We start from the raw sequence: 18154 nt of genomic DNA, 5'->3' as shown, positions 1-18154 counted from the left end.
ACACACATTTAAATAATATCTCAAAAAAGAAGCTCACATAATAGGGTTCCTTTGTATAGGGTCCTAAGCTCTGCGTTATTTGACTGAACTAATACAACTATATTCAAATTGAATGCATAACATTTAGAGTGTATATGATGATCATTTCATCAAACACTCCTAAATACTTTGACATTAGTCTCAATTGACAGCTGGTTGGAGGGAAATTTCGAAAAAAAAAATATTTAAATATTTTTAAAATTAAAAATGATTTTTATTTTTCAAAAATTGGCAAGGACTTGACAAATCAGTAGATCAGCCCTCATACATGCTTGATTTCATGTTTGGAGTGCAACATTGCAAGTAATTTAGGAGAAAAAATTTTGAAATTTCCCCAATTTTTCCCAAATTAGACCACCTATACTCAAATTTCAAAATTAGAGTGCATGTGATGATCATTTTATCAAATACTCCTAAATACTTCGAAATTAATCTCAATTGACAGTTGGTTGAAGGAAAATTTCAAAACAAAACATGGAAAACATGAAGAACCAATGGATATCGAAATTAAAGCTCCAATTCCATGATTTTTCATGCAAAACATGAAGAACCAATGGATTTGTAACCATTTAACACCGATTTAACATAATTTTAATTTTAAAAAAAGGGACCAAAAATTGAAAATACTCACCAGATTGAACATGTGGGATATATTGGCACTACCTGTGCATTTTGTATCGCATAGGTGGGATACAAGATATATCGTGGGATATATCGGCTGATATCGTCGATATTTAAAACATTGGTCGTACCCCACGATAATTCTCTTTGGGATTACAAAATTTGCCAAAACTCTGCCTCTAATCCTTTTTCTCAGAATGTTAACATAAAGGGAAAGTCTATTGCAACAACTCAAAGGAGGTCAACCAGCACTGGTTTCAAGTATGGTGGTTGTAAACATTGTGCGATAGAGTGTTCCTCTCGCAATCTCGAGTTTTGAGAGGGACAAGAGGGTGAATGGTGCAAAGAGAAATTTGTTGAAGACCAAATGAAAGGTGAACATAAAAGCGATCCAGAAGGTGACGATTAGGAACCAAAGGAAGGCATAGATGGCCTTAAGTGAAATAAGCTATCACTGGTGGTCAAGAGAAATCCAACAGCATCTAATAGAAGGGGCCCAAGAAAACTAGTTGAGACCCAATATCTTCCATACACGAGTGTCGTGTGGTAAAAAGGTTGTCGAGGTCATGATTGACAGATGTGGCAGTATGAACGTGGCCTTGCAAAGCATCGTGTAGAAGTTGAAGCTAAAGACTCAAAAGCACACCGAGTCATATAAGATTGCATGGGTGAATGACACATTCATCCCCATGACAAAGCGGTGCTTAGTGAATTTCTCCTTGAGTCATTCTGAAGAATCACTTTGGTGTGACATCATTCCAATGAAAGTCACACATATATTGTTGGGGCGCTCGCAGATGTACGATAGAGACATGACTCATAAGTGTCATAAGAACATGTCCAACTTCATGTACAAAGGAAAACCCGCCACTCTCTATCCTATAAGAGATGACAAACCCAGAGAGGCAATGGAAATTCCATAGTGTTGAGTATGGCCCTATTCGTGGGGGAAAGTCAATAACAAAGAATCATGTAGCATGGCCCTATTCATGGAGAAACGTCGATGACAAAGAATCATGTATACTTTGGTAGGATGCAAATCCAAGACTAATCAAACTAGTGAAGTTTTTGTCCAACCACCTAAGATTCAGGACATTCTGTCCAAATTTCAAGATTTGGTCCCTAACGAACTACCCAGTGACCCATGTTGGTCACTCAGTACGCGATTGATTCGGTACCTAGAGCGCCATTACCAAATCTCCCAACATACCAAATAAACCCAAAAAATCATACAAAACTTCTTCAACAGGTGGAGGACTTGATGGCCAAGGGTTTCATTCATGATAGCCTCAACCCGTGTGTCATACTGGCACTGTCGACACCAAAGAAGGATGGCAGTTGGAGGATGTGTGTTGACAGCCACACCATCAACAACATAACGGTAAAATACCTTTCCAATCCCATGCCTAAATGACATGTTAGACTTAATAGTGAATGTTACAACCTTTTCAAAGATCGATTTGTGAAGCGACTATCAACAGATAAGAATTCATCCTCGAGATGAGTGGAAGACCACTTTTAAAACAAATGATGGGTTGTATGAGTGGCTACTCATGCCTTTCGGCTTGACAAATGCACCTACTACGTTCATGCGGGAGATTATGCAAATTCTACGGCCATTTATAGGCAATTTCATTGTTGCTACTTCGACGACATTCTCATATATAGTCATTCACAAGAAGATCATTTGATCCGTCTTTGACAGGTGTGAGAGTCCAATGCCACAAGAAACTCTACATCAATTTGAAGAAGTGTACTATCATGAGTTCCAACGGGGATCTTTCTGGGTTCGTTGTTCCAGCAGAAGGCATAAGGATTGATCCTAAAAAGATAAAGGCTATGGTCAACTAGCCTATTCCCAGGAATATTCATGAGGTTCGCATTTTCATGGGCCAACAACGTTTTATTGAAAGTTTATCCGAAACTTTAGTTCTGTCATGTCGCCCATTACTGAATGAATGAAGGCCAATCCATTTGAGTAGACCAAAGCATCAACAAAGGCATTTCAAGAAATAAAACGAAAAATGACGGAAATTCTATTTCTCAAGCTTCCTGATTTTGAGAATGCATTTAAGGTTGCCTATCATGCATCCCAAATAAGCATAGGAGGCGTCCTCAGTCAAGAAGGACATCCAATGGCCTTCTTCAACAAAAAACTCAATGAGACAAGAAGTATTCTGCATATGACGTAGAGTTTTATGTTATTATACATACCTTGAAACATTGGCGCCATTACCTCATTCATCGGGAGTGTGTTGTATTCCGATCACGAGGTACATGTTATTTGAATTTCCAAAAGAAATTGAGCACAAGGCATGCAAACTAGAGTGTTTATATTCAGGAATTCATATTCAACTTGAAACATCAGGCCGGCATAGAAAATAAGATAGGCAGTAGATGCTCTTAGCTGAAAAATGCATCTATTGTCTACCTTATTAGTCTGTAATGTTGGGTTTGAAGAATTTAAAAGATACTATGCATATGATAATGGTTTTAGGAAGGTATTTTCAACACCCTTTATGATGTAGGACAATTAACCACTTACTCTAAAAGCTCGAACTGTTAGAGTATAACGAATTAATCCCTTTATCTCATAGCCCAGGCCCCACATCTCATGGGTTTAGGACCTCGGCAGAACCGCCTCCGTGGGCCCTAAATCACATGGGCCACCCACCCTGAGTGTGTCCCCGCATCCCACGGGCTACCCCACTCAAGCCCGGTGTGAAATGCGCATTAATCACCCCTGGCGAGGAGTCTTGAACACGAGACCTCCCCCGTGGGGCCCAAATCACATGGATCACCCACCCCAAGTGTGCCCCTACATCCCACAGGTGACCCCACTCGAGCCCAGTGTGAAAATGCCCCTGCATTACTTTACCTGCTTAGGCACCAAGTACCCACGATACAACCTGCATGATGGGTACTTATTTTATGATGGAAGGTTGTGTGTTCCTAAAAGCTCCTTGCAAGAGCTTGTGATACGACAACTTCATTCAAGTGGCCTCAGTGGTCACTTTAAAAACGACAAAGCCACAGTCGAGGACTGTTTCTATTGGCCGCGTTTGAAGAAAGGTGTTGGAATTGTCGTTCGGCAGTGTCAAGTGTGTTAGTTAGGAAAAGGTAGCAAGTAAAATAACGGACTTTATGCTCCACTGCCTATGCCAAATGCTCCACGCAAGGTGTTTGAAAACGGTTACGTATCGGCCGTTATGGCCGATATGTAACAGTAACGGCCATGACCGTTATGCGTTACAGGGTCGTAATGGCCACCCCCTCTTTTTTGTGTCCGTAACGGCCGTTACTGCCAAGGCGTAACGGTCAAAAAACGGCTCTTTCTTTCTTCTTCTTTTTGCTTTTTAAGCTCCAATTTTTCACATTTGTTGATACATTTCTCCTCCATATTCTTCATAAACCATTCTATTGCAAATTTCGACTACTCTCAGCTTGAAATTAAAGATCAAAACAAGTTATATTAAGGATTTTCTTGATTCGAAGCTCCATAGGCCATTTTTTCGGAAATTCTTCAGAAATATGTATTTATACATCTTTATTCAATGTATTATTGTTTTAATGATAGAATATGATGTGTTAATCATAGTAGAACATATTAATGTTCATTTAACAGATTATGGTTATGATTTTATATTTTTATCTATTTTTGCACTATTTTCAGTCATTTTTTTTAAAAAAATTGAAAAATCATTTTTTATTCAATGTATTGTTGTTTTAATGGTAGAATATGATGTGTTAATCACAATAGAACATATTAATGTTCATTTTACAGATTATAGTTGTGATTTTATATTTTTATCTATTTTCGCACTATTTTCGGCCATTTTTTTAAAAATTCGAAAAATCATTTTTTATTCAATGTATTGTTGTTTTAATGGTAGAATATGATGTGTTAATCATAGTAGAACATATTAATGTTCATTTAACAGAATATGGTTTTGATTTTATATTTTTATATTTTTTCTATTTTCGCACTATTTTCGGCCATTTTTGAAAAAAAAAATCAAAAAATCATTTTTTTGTTCAATATATTGTTGTTTTAATGGTAGATATGATGTGTTAATCATAGTAGAACATATTAATGTCCATTTAACAGATTATGGAACTGATTTTATATTTTTTATATATTTTTTTCTATGTTCGCACTATTTTCGGACATTTTTTAAAATTTTCGAAAAATCATTTTTTATTCAATATATTGTTGTTTTGGTGGTAGAATATGATGTGTTACTCATAGCAGAACATATTAATGTTCATTTAACAGATTATGGTTGTGATTTTATATTTTTTATATTTTTTTCTATTTTCGGATTAGTGACTTTATGTTTATATTTTCTTATTTTAGACAGGTTTTGGAGCTTCTTAGGGTTTACCGATTTAGAATATAAAATCATCTTTATTTTTTAAATTTAAATTAATTAATTCATTCTCCTATAAAAAGTAAAAACTGTATATAAGTTTAGAGAATCGAGTAGACTCATAATCTCACATAGGTCATATTTACATAAGAAAATGTCTAAGTCTAGCCAACAAGCAAGTGAAGATATTGGATGGCAACATTGTCAGATGGTAGGTAATACTGGGCACCAAATGAAGTACAACTATTGTGAGAGACTAATAACTGGTGGGATTACGCGTCTCAAACAACATTTGGCACATCGAAAGGGTCAAGTTGCGGTATATACTAGAGTACCAAAAAAGATAATGATTTAATACAAGCCAGTTTAGATGAGTCGAAGGGTAAACGTGCTGCTGGACAGAAGAAGAAAGATGAAATTTTGTAGGCGGCCCGACAAAAGGTGTTTGGTCCTGAATATATGACAATTCGTGATGAAGATATTATTGATTCTGACAAAGACTTGGATCGGGAATTAACTATAGCTAGGAGAGAGCTCGTGTCTTACTCGTGAAAAGGAAGAACGTCGACGCATGTTTGGCGCGAGTGGGTCAATACGTAATACAAGGGGGCAGTGGGAGTGGGAGTGGGAGCGCGGCTGGGAATACGACTGCATTTGCAAGTGAGGGTGGAGGGGTATGTTTGGTGGATTATGATGTATGTTTAGGAGTCGATGAGAGGCATCTTCACGTGATGCCCCTATACATTTGGATGAAGAAGTAAACGAGCCCAAGAGACCCTCTATTGATCCAATCATGTTTAGGAAAGAATCAACTAAACGAAAGAAGATAAAACAAATGTGGAGTAGAACTTCCGTTAAGAAGCTAGGTATGATAGCACCTAAGTTATTTATACATGCCAGCATACCTCCTAACGCGGCCAATTCTTCATATTAGCAGGTGGTAATTGATGCAGCAGCGGAAGCAGGTGAAGGAATTAAAGCTCCCACAGCTAGGGAGATTAGGGGGAAATGGACAAATGCAGAGTATGCAGATGTGAAAGCATACGTAGCTACCTTTAAATCTACATGGCAGGCCAGAGGATGCATGATCATGTACGATGGTTGGACTGGCCCAACCAGACGCAGCATGATCAACTTCATGGTGTACTACCACCTGGGAACTGTATACCATAAGTCAATTGATGCCTCCGCTGAAAAAAAAAATCTAATTATATTTTTGGACTAATGGATAAGTAGTGGATGAGATTGGAGAGGAGAATGTGGTGCGGATTGTGACAGATAATGAAGCAACATATAAGAGTGCAGGACATAAGTTGATATTAAGGAGACCACATATGTTTTGGTCACCAAGTGTTGCCCATTGTATTGATTGTATATTAGAAGATATTGGGAAGAAGAAAAGTGCTAAGAAAATGGTCGAAAGGGCAAGAAAAGTGACGACATTTATTTACAACCATAATCAAGTAGTCACAATAATGAGGAAGTTCACGAAGGGATGAGAGTTGCTAAGGCCTGTAGTGACTAGATTCGCAACAAACTTTATAGCATTAGAGAGTTTACACCAACATAGGGGAGAATTGAGTGAGATGTTCGCTTCCCGAGATTGGCTCCATACAAAACATGGGAGAAGACATTGGAGACACCGGTTGAAATTGTGAACACTATACAGGACAACAAATATTGGAAGAGAGTCAAGTCAATCCTAAAGGTGATAGAGTCACTAATGAGGGTACTCCGTCTTGTTGAAATCGGCGAAGCACCTACCATGGGCTTCCTCTACGATATCATGGATAAGGCGAAGTTGGCAATTCAACGTAATTGTAGAAGTTGGGAGTTTTATTGGAATATGATCGACAAGAGATAGACAACACAACTCCATCACGATTTTCATGCAGCAAGTTACTAGCTAAACCATAGGTACAGATATGCCCAATCATTTATTGCAGATAATGAAGTTCGTGTCGGGCTAAAGAATGTGATAAAGAGATTAGAGCCTGACTTAGATATACAAATAAAAGTAATGAATGAATTAGATACATTTGAAAATCGCCTGGGTAGCTTTGGAGATGCTCTTGTACAACATGCAGTTTCTAAGTTACAACCGGCCGAATGGTGGATGAATTTCGAAGAGAGTACGAAGGCTCTCCAAAAAATTGTAATAAAAGTTTTGAGCCAAACATCTTCTTCTAGCTGCAAAAGGAATTGGAATTGTTTTGCACTTATTCATTCAAAGAATAGGAATAGATTGCAGACTAGGACATTGGATAGACTTGTCTTCATGCACTACAACATGAGGCTAAGAATACGACGACATCATAGGAGCATTATAGGCGTCGATGACACAGGCTGTTGTCCAATAAACTTAGACAATATTTATGATGAGGACGATCTGCTTCTATCTTGGTTGGAAATAAGGGAAAAGCATATTGAAGAGGATAGTGAAGAATTGGAAATTGATGACCCACTAATACGCACAGCGCAATAAGAGAGTCGTGCAATTATGTTGGACCTAAAAAGAGGGGCAGCTTTCATGCAAAGTACGGCTCAAGATCAACAGAAGAGTATGAGCAGTAGTAGCATCCCGACCGAGTCGGATGATGGTGATGATGCCCCTGCCCTTGGTGCTAGCACTTCTGGTGTTGCTCAACACACCATACAGTCGTCTACAGATCACGAGGCTGATGAACATTGACAAGGTAGTACACGAGGTCAGACTAATGAGTGTACTGAGTCACGATACAACTAGCAGGAGCAGGGTAGGTCTAGTAGTGCACCGGGTCCGAGAGGTCCGAAACATCAGCAGGCACATGGTTCTAGGCATTATGATGGATATTCTTATGGCCAATTGGATTATAATGGTTATACTTATACTGAGCTTGTTCCATCACATTCATGTTAGAGTAATCCTCCCAATCCATATCCATATGATATTGATATACAAATCCAAATCCAAGTTACTCATCACAGACACACCCTCAATCTCAAGATTCTCAACAGCCTGAGTACGGGCACCAATATGGCTATTCGACAGGCACTAGTAGATATCCTTACTCGGAGTCAGAGTCGTTGCCTATTCAATATCAGTCATCCACTGGTTTCGTTGACCTAGTATTTCCTTCTGGCACTGGATATTATGGATATGCAGCACCTCCATCTATTGGACAGCTGCAGCCCGATGATGACGATGACGATGATGTGGAGGTCGAGCAACCACAAAAAACAGATTTTCATTTTGGTGGTGAGTTGTGAATTTTATTATGGCGATTATAAGTATATATTTGTATTAAGATAAATATTGTAGCAGTACTATTGCTATATGCCTATTAGTCCATTACCCACACATTCACCAAGCAAGCACACACTTGACACTGCCGAACTTGTATTTAAAATAACTCCCCTAACAGCCAATCAAGTAATCCTTAATCAAATTACAAGGGAGTATATCAGACACTACTATTATTTTTTTCTATTCTTGACTTGAGGATGACAGGACAAGAGTCACAGCCACAGGATAGGAGGAGAAATCTCTGACATGTTGAAGAATGAAGACTTTAAAATAGAATGAACATTGTAATCTATGCAATTCTAGACTCTAGAGTAGAGACATCACTCCCCAGGTATGTTAATAACTTAATATAGAATAAATTATGAAAAATAATTGCAAATACCTACACATGTAAGATATTTTGATATTACATTCATTCTAATATATCTATCATTGATATTAGATAGTTAGAAAATTAAATATATGAGTTTTGCAATCAAATCCAAGTTGTCTGGTTCATAAATTCATCAGACAGTCCGATACAACTTCTCACCAAAGAATGAACTGTTACACTAGCATGAACATGTTCCAAATTATAAATGAATGTATATTTGAAATATTTAGAATATTCTGGATTTAATGGATGTTTTTCCATAATTTTTTGATGAAAAAAAAAATTGCACCATTACGGTCCCGTATCGACCAACACGGGGCGTATCCGTATCAGTAACGGTGGGCACCGTTACGCCCACCGATACCGCAACGGAACACATTGGCTCCATGAGAAGACATCAGCATGAATTTCATTCTAGGATTACCTAAGGCTCAGCGTGACTATGACTCTATTTACGTAGTCAATAAGTTTTCTAAGATGGCCCATTTCATTCCTTGTAAGAAAAAGCAGATGCTCTACTAATCGCCAATGTTTTTTTTTCAAAGAGGTGGTTTGTCTACATGGTGATCCTAAGACAATTGTATTTGAGCAAGATGTTAAGTTTATCAGCTACTTGTTGTGAATTGTAAACTAAGATGGAAACTAATTAAAGATCTCAAGTGTTTATTATCCACAAACAAATGGGCGGACTAAGGTCATCAACCACAGTCTTGGGAATCCACTTCAATGTTTGGTTGGTGATCACATCAGTTCATGTAACATCTTGTTAGCATAAGTTGAGTTTGCCTGTAACAGTTCTGTGAACCACACTACGGGACTCTCTTTGATGCATGATGGTTTTCTAACCTATGATGATTGATGAAATCAGATTTTCAGTTTAAAACATGAGCAACAAAAGTATGAAATTTCAGCAACCTCATCATAAACCAAACAATTAATCAAATTAGCAATTACATGTAATCCTACACTACCACATGCTTGTACGAAGGAATTAGTAAGATGTTAATTCGAAATAGACCTTACATCAAATTAGTAAGATAATGCATTCTTGATCGAGTTCTAACTCAAAATGAAGATTAGCCCCATTTTCAATGTGGAAGACCATACATTTTATCTTAGGCATCATGAAGACAAGAACACAAAAGAACGAGCTATCCAGATACCTGAAGTACCACGCCAAATCAAAGAAATCATTGAAGATATCCTAAACAATCAGAAGTTTTCGACGGGCCAAGGAGAGTATCAAAAGTTTCTCGTCAAGTAGAAGGTCAACCAAGATCCAACAACATGTGAATCTTAGCAGATAATAACGAATGCATCAATCTAAAAGCTCTACGAGGAGTACACTGCCATTAACTCAACAGAGCCAATTTTTTCCAAGCCGAGGGGAATTGATGGAGTCGCTCCACATCCCATGCATGCTCCACACATGTACACAAGAAATGGCCGAATTTCCCTCTTTAGCTTGTTTAAAATTTCATTTCTTTCATATTTCTATGTTAGGAAAATATCTCTATGCTAGGAAACAAGTATTATTAGATTTTCATGTTTAAGTGATTTCTTATATTAGAGATCTTGGCTAGCAAGGAATTCTATTTTTAGATTCCTTAGGAGTTGTTTGGATGCCTGAAAATTGGGCTAGTGGTAAATGATATATGAAGAGTGTTTGGATGCTGAAAAATGCCTGTAAAGCGTTTACCACTTTTACCTGTAAATGAAAACCTGCTGAAAAGCTCTGATTTCATTTACCTGCAAATGAAATTCAGCCTAATAGCTAGAATTTTGAAAATTGGCAATAAACAGATTACAGCTTAAACAATTTACAGGTTCTCCAAATACAGACAACTATTTACCTGTAAATAAATTATGGCTTAAAAGCCAAACACGACAGGCTGTAAACAATTTACACCAGTAATTCAATTATCTGCAGTTTATTTACCACTTATAAAATTTACGGGCATCCAAAGACAGTTACAAAATTTCTCGAGGAAACTTTGTAAACACTGATTATAAACAAATAGGTCAAACGGAATAAGACAGTTGAATGGTAGTTTCCTTGAGCAATTTCTCTTGTTTCTTCTAGTATAAGACTAGAGGACCGTTGACCTTGCTCACAGTCATTGCATCTTTTCTCTTGTGTGATTTGAACTTTCTATTTGGTAAGCTGAACTTCATTCCAATTAGTTTCTTCCCTGATCTAGTTGCATGACAAATCGATTCAACAACATCAAACGCAACCTTACGAGAAATTGGATAATTGCAATTGAATGACAACCAAACGCAACTCAAAACCCTAAAAGAAACAAGAAATAGTTACCCGGGATTACCATTAGCAGTTGCGAGGAGGTTGAATGTTGCCGTGGTAGCCGAAGTAAATGTGGAAGGGCGGGGAGAGAGAAGTGTTGAAAAAATATGGCATCTGTGTACGGAATCTGGAAGCTTCAAGCTCTCCATCAGCAGCATTCTCACACAAGCGGGAAAAGCGCGGTGCTGCGCTGTTCTGTGTTTTGCCGCAGCTTTCAAATTCAATTCCTTGTTTCACGTATTTTTCCTACATTTTTTATTAAGATGATGAGAGGATAAGGTGTGTTCGGTTCTGTGATGAGTATGAAGAGATGTGGGAGTATGGCAATATTTACACGTGGTATGCGTGAGAGATCCAAGCCGTCCGTCTCTATTATTCACATCACATGGCCCTGGATGTTCGAAACAAACGGACAACATAGAAAGAATCGGCCAAGTCCCTGTTTTTTATTCTTTCTGCTACATTTGTTCCATAAACCAAGGCCGACCGGTTCATGTTTGCGCACAGGCATGTAGACGGTGGGATCCACCAGATGGATTGGCTTAGATTTGTACTCGTGTGCCACTTCGGCACGTGTGGTAGCATAGGGAGGAGATCAGTGGCTGGGGCTGGCTCGACAGACTTTTGGGCCTGGACTGCCTTGGGCCGGAGTATCAGGCCTGAGGGGCTCAGGCATACCATGCAGCCATGTTTCTCAATTGGGGCAGATTTGCGCTGGGTACAACAGCGCGTCAGCCTGGCCTGAGTCAGGGTGTGCCCATTAATGTTTCTAAGGCCATTTTTTTAATATATAAACATACTGCAACCCAACCACCCGCAATCGGGCTAACCCTTGGGCATAAACATTTCAGCCAGGCTCCAGCTGGACTGTTTTGACTCGATACAGGCTAAGCTAAGCTGGGACCTATGTTGAACAGTGCCGGCCGGGTTTAGGCAGATCTTGGCTCAAGCCTAAGCCCAGTCCTAACACCCCAACAGGTGGGTTGGAAGCAAATTGCCTAGTGACGGTATGATAAGAGGGCGTTTAGCACATGGTATTAGATGGGATTAGGTGCGATGTCACTGCGTGCCAATTCCACTCAATGTTGGGGAAGAATGGAAAAGCTGAATTAGATTAGAAAGAATTGCATTGGGTCCGTGCCAATTCCACTCCGTGCATGTTAGCAAGTTGTGTAGGTACCACCATAATGCATGGGCTATATCCACACCGTCTACCTATTTTTCGAGATTGTTTTAGAGCATATGCCAAAAAATCAGGTAGATCTAAAGCTGAAGTGGATCCCACCATAGAAAGTAGTGGGGATTGAATACCTACCATTGAAAACTTCTTTGAGGCCACATAAGTTTTGGATCTACCTCATTTTTAGGCCCATGCCATAAATTGAGGTTACAAAACAGATAAACAGTTTGGATATAACACGTGTTATTCTCAATAGTTTCAAATGATGATAATAATTATGTTTTTTTAATCCCAATCCCTGCCATATATAATAATTACGCTTATTTTTAATCCCATCCCACCTAATTCTTCCCAATACCACGCGCCAGACACCCCCTAAAGGCATTTGTGGTGACCTATACGGTGGGATTATTGTCAAATGTTAGAGCTGGTGCAAATGTTAGAGCTGGTGCGTAGTATGTACTCACTCAACGGCTTTCAAAAATGATTTACTCATGCCATCTCTAACAGTGTCACGTGACCAATTATTTCCCACGGCATCGGTCCCCAAGCATTATTCCTCCTGATTTGGTCACCAGGCAATATGCTCCCACGCAAGTTTCCCTTCTTAGCCATAGGCTCTCACATCGTTAACTATAGGCTTTGATGCAGGCAAACGGATTATCTTTTTTCTTTTGTTATAGTTCATTCCCGTTGTCACCAATTTTCGCAAAACTTAATTAGAGTGAATTGCGAGTGATCAAGATGAATTTGCACAGTATATTAGGAAATCTTTTAAGATATATGAAGAGAATTATACGATAATACAGTTGGAGCACATTAACTAATGCCATGTCATTCACTAAGCGGTCGATTGAAGAATGATCATACAGAAACAGTTACAAGAAAGATGGCAAGAGTACAAGCAATGAGGGTTAAGATGTGTTAAACGGTTACAGCAACCATTAGAACGTAGGAAGCATCCAGCTAGTCAAATTTAGGCTATCAATAGCAAAGGAATTCGGTAAAAAGACTTATCTCTTACCAACCCAATCAAAGCCAATATATCTATCAATTATCCTTTCAATTACTTGGCATTTACATTCTTTAATGTAATCACTTTACCTTTTTGCCAGTCAATTACATTTCCTAGTGTAATCCTTTACTTTTCGTCTATTGTTTACATTATATAATGTAATTTGTAGTGTTAATCAAGTAACACATAATTGTAACTATAATTTGGGTCTACGCTCATAAGTTGGATTCAATTTTCCATCAAGGAAGGCGTTTTACAACTGCTCTTCATAACTAACTGTAAGGTTTCCTTCCTTGTTTTTCTTTTATCTGATTGAAAAGTTCTTTCGTACGCAAAGAAAAGGTGTAACTCATCATCAAAGGACGAACCACACCCTCTAAATATTGCCTGATCATATTTATATACTAAGCGAGTGGCTGAATAGGCAACCAATCTCATTCGACCTCAGTCATATACCATGTATCTATCTATCTTGGTGTAGGAGTTATAGTTGTTCGGTTTGAATTGAGCCACAAATTCAATTCTGGCACGCCCACACTTATTACATAACAGAAATTATAAATCGAACTACCAATAAGTTTTTAGCACACCTAGTGGGACCACAAACTACTTGGTTGCCATAAATATTTATTGTGCACCGGCCATGCAATATTTTTTACTAGCACCAACAGGTTTTTGGCATGCTCGGTGGAACCAAACTACTTGGCTACCATAAATATTTACTATGCAATGACCATGCAACAATTTTGGCTAGTGCCACAACAGGATTTTGGCATGCCCAGTAGGGACATTATCTCTAATTTATCGGCACGACGTTGCCAATTGGAAATATGAATAGGACTAATTGAATTGCTAGGATCGAACCCTCCGCACTACCTCCGACTGAGGATGTGCTGATTCAAATGTCCCGTAAAGTTTTAAATTTGAATAGTAGTCTAACACTCAGTATCAAAAATCAAGAAGAGGCCTTGACCTCTAGGATTGTTTTTCTTGAAGAGATAATGATCACACTTCAAGATGTATAACTGAGTATCCAACTTGTTTAAGAATATGGGAGAACTCGGCCCAAGCAATTTTGCATTCAAACTGAGAACACTAACAGATACATGGCTAGATAGATTGAAGCCATACATCTATTGATGGCTATGATGGTCGAGAGAACACCTGCGGCAATGTGGTATAATACTGAGGGAAGTTCTATCAGTAATGCGGTTCAGCCACCACCTATGACTCCCCTAAAGCAAAACCCACTGCCAATTCTAGTTTAGGAGATATGGAATGTTCCACTACCCACTGAATTTAGACGACCAAAGTAGGAGGCCAGGAATTTCGTTCGTGAAGTTCAGAACCAAGGTTTACCTGGAGGACAAAATTTTCAGCAATTCTTTAGGAACCCGTTGTTCCATGAGGGACCAAACTGAGTAGGTCCTGATCCATCGTCGATGGTTGAAACTCTGTGAGTGGATCGTGACAAACCATGTAGATGGTTTAAGAGGTGGCAGGCTATGTACTTGGTCGTAATACCATCCCAATTTATCATAAGCCTTATCTTAAATGGTTCGACTGGCAACATTTATAGCCGAGGAATTATCGACCAAATTTTTCCATATTCTCGAGTGAGCCCGATCAATCGACCATCGAGCACGTTGGTCAATTCACTATGCAATGTGGTGAATTGGCAAATAATGATTATCATAAGCTATAATTGTTTGGCCATTCGTTAATGGCAACGGCCTTTACGTGATATTCCAACTTGTCGCCAAATTTGGTTCATACTTAACAAGAGATGAAAGAAAATTTTCATGCTCAGCTCTTTTCTAAGAACAAGGAAATAACCATGGCGGATCCTACCCATTTCTGACAGTTACCAGGAAAAACTTGCGAGGGTTATATTGCTCAGTTCAAGATAGTGAAAAAGTCAATGTAAGGTCGTTATGATCGAGCCTAGATTTGTGCAACTTGCACAGGATGGTCTTGAATACAAACTCTATAAGAAATTCATTGGAATGGAATTCATGAACCTATATGACCTAACTAGAAAGGTTTCCAAATATGAAGAACTTCTTCAGGAAGGTGCCGGCAAAAGAACTCATCAATTGAGACATATTAACATGACCCAAATTACGAGGTCGCGATTGCCAAAGTAGTGGCGAAAAATCCATTGTATACTCAGCACTGGTCAAGGTAGAATCGATCTCGTCGACTGCACAAAAGGCCCAAAAAGTGTATACATTTTGTGAGGCTCGTATCATAGTCCATACCGTTCCATAAGCTTTCACGGTCATTCCGGTAGAATTCCGGCAACCCTCAACCTGTATCTGATGTTTGCGCGTGATCCTAAGCCAAGTCCTATATATCGGAGTCGACTTGACTCAAAACTTGTACTCTAGCGACCACGCCATCACCGCAGTTCTAATGCAGTGACTCGCACACCGATCCGATGTCCAGGCCAGGAAATGTGGGCCCGCGTTCATTTCGAAGAAACGCCGCACGTTGCGAATTCCGAGAGAATCTCTACAATCCGTCACATCAATCAATCAATTAATCAATCAAGTACACTCCATACCACAAGTACAAGTAACCCATCCCTTCCCATTTCCAAAGTCAACTCTCTCTCTCTCTACCCATCCCTCTTTCACACAAATTTCAACCCAAACCATACCTTCCCATTCCCATCCCTTGCAACAACCATTCTATCCATCCCTTTCATCCATTATTTCTCTCTCTCTCTCTCTCTCTCTCTCTCTCTCTCTCTCTCTCATTTCTCAAACCTCCCAAGCAACACCCAACGTCCAAGCCCTCTCTCCCAAATCCAAGGGTGGCCCACTTTCCCACTCTCTCATCTCCCATCCCAACCATTCATTCATCATCTACCTCTATTAAAATTGAAGATAATGAGCATAGGAATCCAAGGGACCAAGGAGGAGTGTAATAGGTGGGTGATCCACTATTGATTTCAAATTTTAGGGCCCACTTGTTATGGGACCCACTTGATATACACATTGTATGAGTGAGGGGCCCATAGTGGCCGGGTCCCTCTACCTTCCGTTTTTCTCTCTCTCCCTTCTTCTCTTTCTTGTATAGACAATGTAAAAGTGTATGGCCCATCTGATGTGTGTATGTGTGTGTGTGGCCCACATGATGTGTGTATCATATCCGTGCCATCCGTGCATTGGGCACACCTTGTTGGACTGTCCAGCGGATGGGATCACTACATGTGGACCTACTATAAATTATTTATTATATCCATACTGTCCAACCATCTGTAGAGGCAAGACAAATACCAGCTTCATCCAAAGCTGTGGTGGGCCACACATGTGGACCCACCTTGAATTTTGATTATCCACCCACACGTCCAGACGTCCAAGGCTGGACGCTGGAAACCTCCCTTTTAAATCAATATTATTTATTAATATAATATTATATTATATTATGAGGAGCTTTGAGTAGCCACTATGATGTATATGTTACATCCAAACCGTCCATTCATGTGGGGCCTAGTATATTAGTTGGGCTCCTTTCATCCAGGCCGTCCAACGTCCCTGGACGTTGGATGCTAAATGCTGTCACTGACACACACGCATATATAAGTGTATAAATAATACATATGATATATATACTATATAATGTATGTACTATATTATATAATATATAAATGTTGTGGTGGGCTACTGATACGTGGGACCCACCTTTATCTTAACGTCTACACCGTCTAGATGGATCTGGACGGTGGATATGGGCACCTCTTGCCAATGTAAGATATATTATATATAACGTTATATTATATATGATATTATATTATATATTTAATATTATATATGATATTATAATATATATATATATATGTGTGTATTACAGTGGGTCATTACATGGACCGCACCATGATGTATATATCTGCACTGTCCAATTGCTGGATGGTGCAGCATGCATAACTGTCATGTCGTCCATCCATTTTATGGTGGACCCCACCATGATGTAAGTCGTGTCGTCCGTCCATTTGCCATACGGTCTTACCATGATGCGTGTGTTGTAGCCCTACCGTCCATCCAATTTTGAGGGCCACACATGATGTATGGGTCTTATCCACACTGTCCATATGGTGGGACGGTGGGTGTAATGTCTCAAAAAAATTCGTACAAAGACCCGAGTACCACCTCAGGCAGAACTCACTAAGGATCGAATTCTGTAAAAATTAGGTGAAAATTAATTAAGTACTAAAATAAATAAATTGGAGGATTAGCTCGAACCACTTTTTATACGAATTGTAAAACCTAAAACCATTAGAATCGCTAACCCAACATTACCTAGAAATGTAGGATCAGTCTTAAAACCCAGTTGCTCTCGGGAGCACATTGAAACTCCGTATCGGACTTGGACCGCACATCGAAAGTCCGATTATCGCGAAAATATACGGTTATGACTGCCTTACTGGGCTTGACAACCACCACGGGAATCAAGCCTGAATAGTATCCAAAAATGCGCAACTAGAGCCCTGAGTAAAGTGTGTGAGAAATGCGAATATCTTTAGGAAATGAACTCAGATTTGAGTGAATTGAGCCGATTACTTGCAGGCTAAATTTAAGGTTTCAGACCGTCAGATTCTGACCCAACTACACCCTTGGATCAGGAAAATTTCCTTACACATGTCAGTGTACTTGTGGCCCTGATCGAGTGACGATAGCCGTTGAACTGAAACTGGTCCTCTACGGTCGATCTGCTAATCCGATCGGACCGAAATTGTATCCTGGCCTAGATCCATTGCCAGAGAACTTACCTTACACTGTAGGTGAGTAATGGACCTCCTGATGGGCCCCATTCGTCAGAAACAGTCGCCCTTTGGATACAAACTAGGTATACCATGGCCCTGGGGCTATTTGCATTAGTTCTGGGCCTATATAAGGGCCTTAACCCACACCTCTCTCATTCCATACGATTTTCTCAAACCCTAGGTGAGAGAAGAGAGAA

The 18154-nt window shown here is 39.3% G+C and overlaps 1 protein-coding gene across 2 annotated transcripts in view; it reads right to left on the bottom strand.

Annotated features, from left to right (window-relative positions):
* Window positions 1-11294, bottom strand: part of LOC131228688 (alanine--tRNA ligase, chloroplastic/mitochondrial) — a 132349-nt gene extending 121055 nt beyond the window's left edge. The window contains exon 1 of one of the 2 annotated variants that reach the window (XM_058224529.1): window positions 11017-11294. In XM_058224529.1, the coding sequence (XP_058080512.1) occupies window positions 11017-11152 (136 nt within the window). In that variant the 5' untranslated portion in view covers window positions 11153-11294. Of the gene's footprint in view, window positions 1-11006 lie in introns of both variants that reach the window. The other variant, XM_058224530.1, reaches the window with a different exon arrangement.
* Window positions 11295-18154: the final 6860 nt, after the last annotated feature.

The sequence above is a fragment of the Magnolia sinica genome, chromosome 16 (genome assembly GCF_029962835.1).
Source record: "Magnolia sinica isolate HGM2019 chromosome 16, MsV1, whole genome shotgun sequence".
NCBI classification, from domain to species: Eukaryota; Viridiplantae; Streptophyta; class Magnoliopsida; order Magnoliales; family Magnoliaceae; genus Magnolia; species Magnolia sinica.
This window is presented reverse-complemented; position numbering and strand designations above follow the sequence as displayed.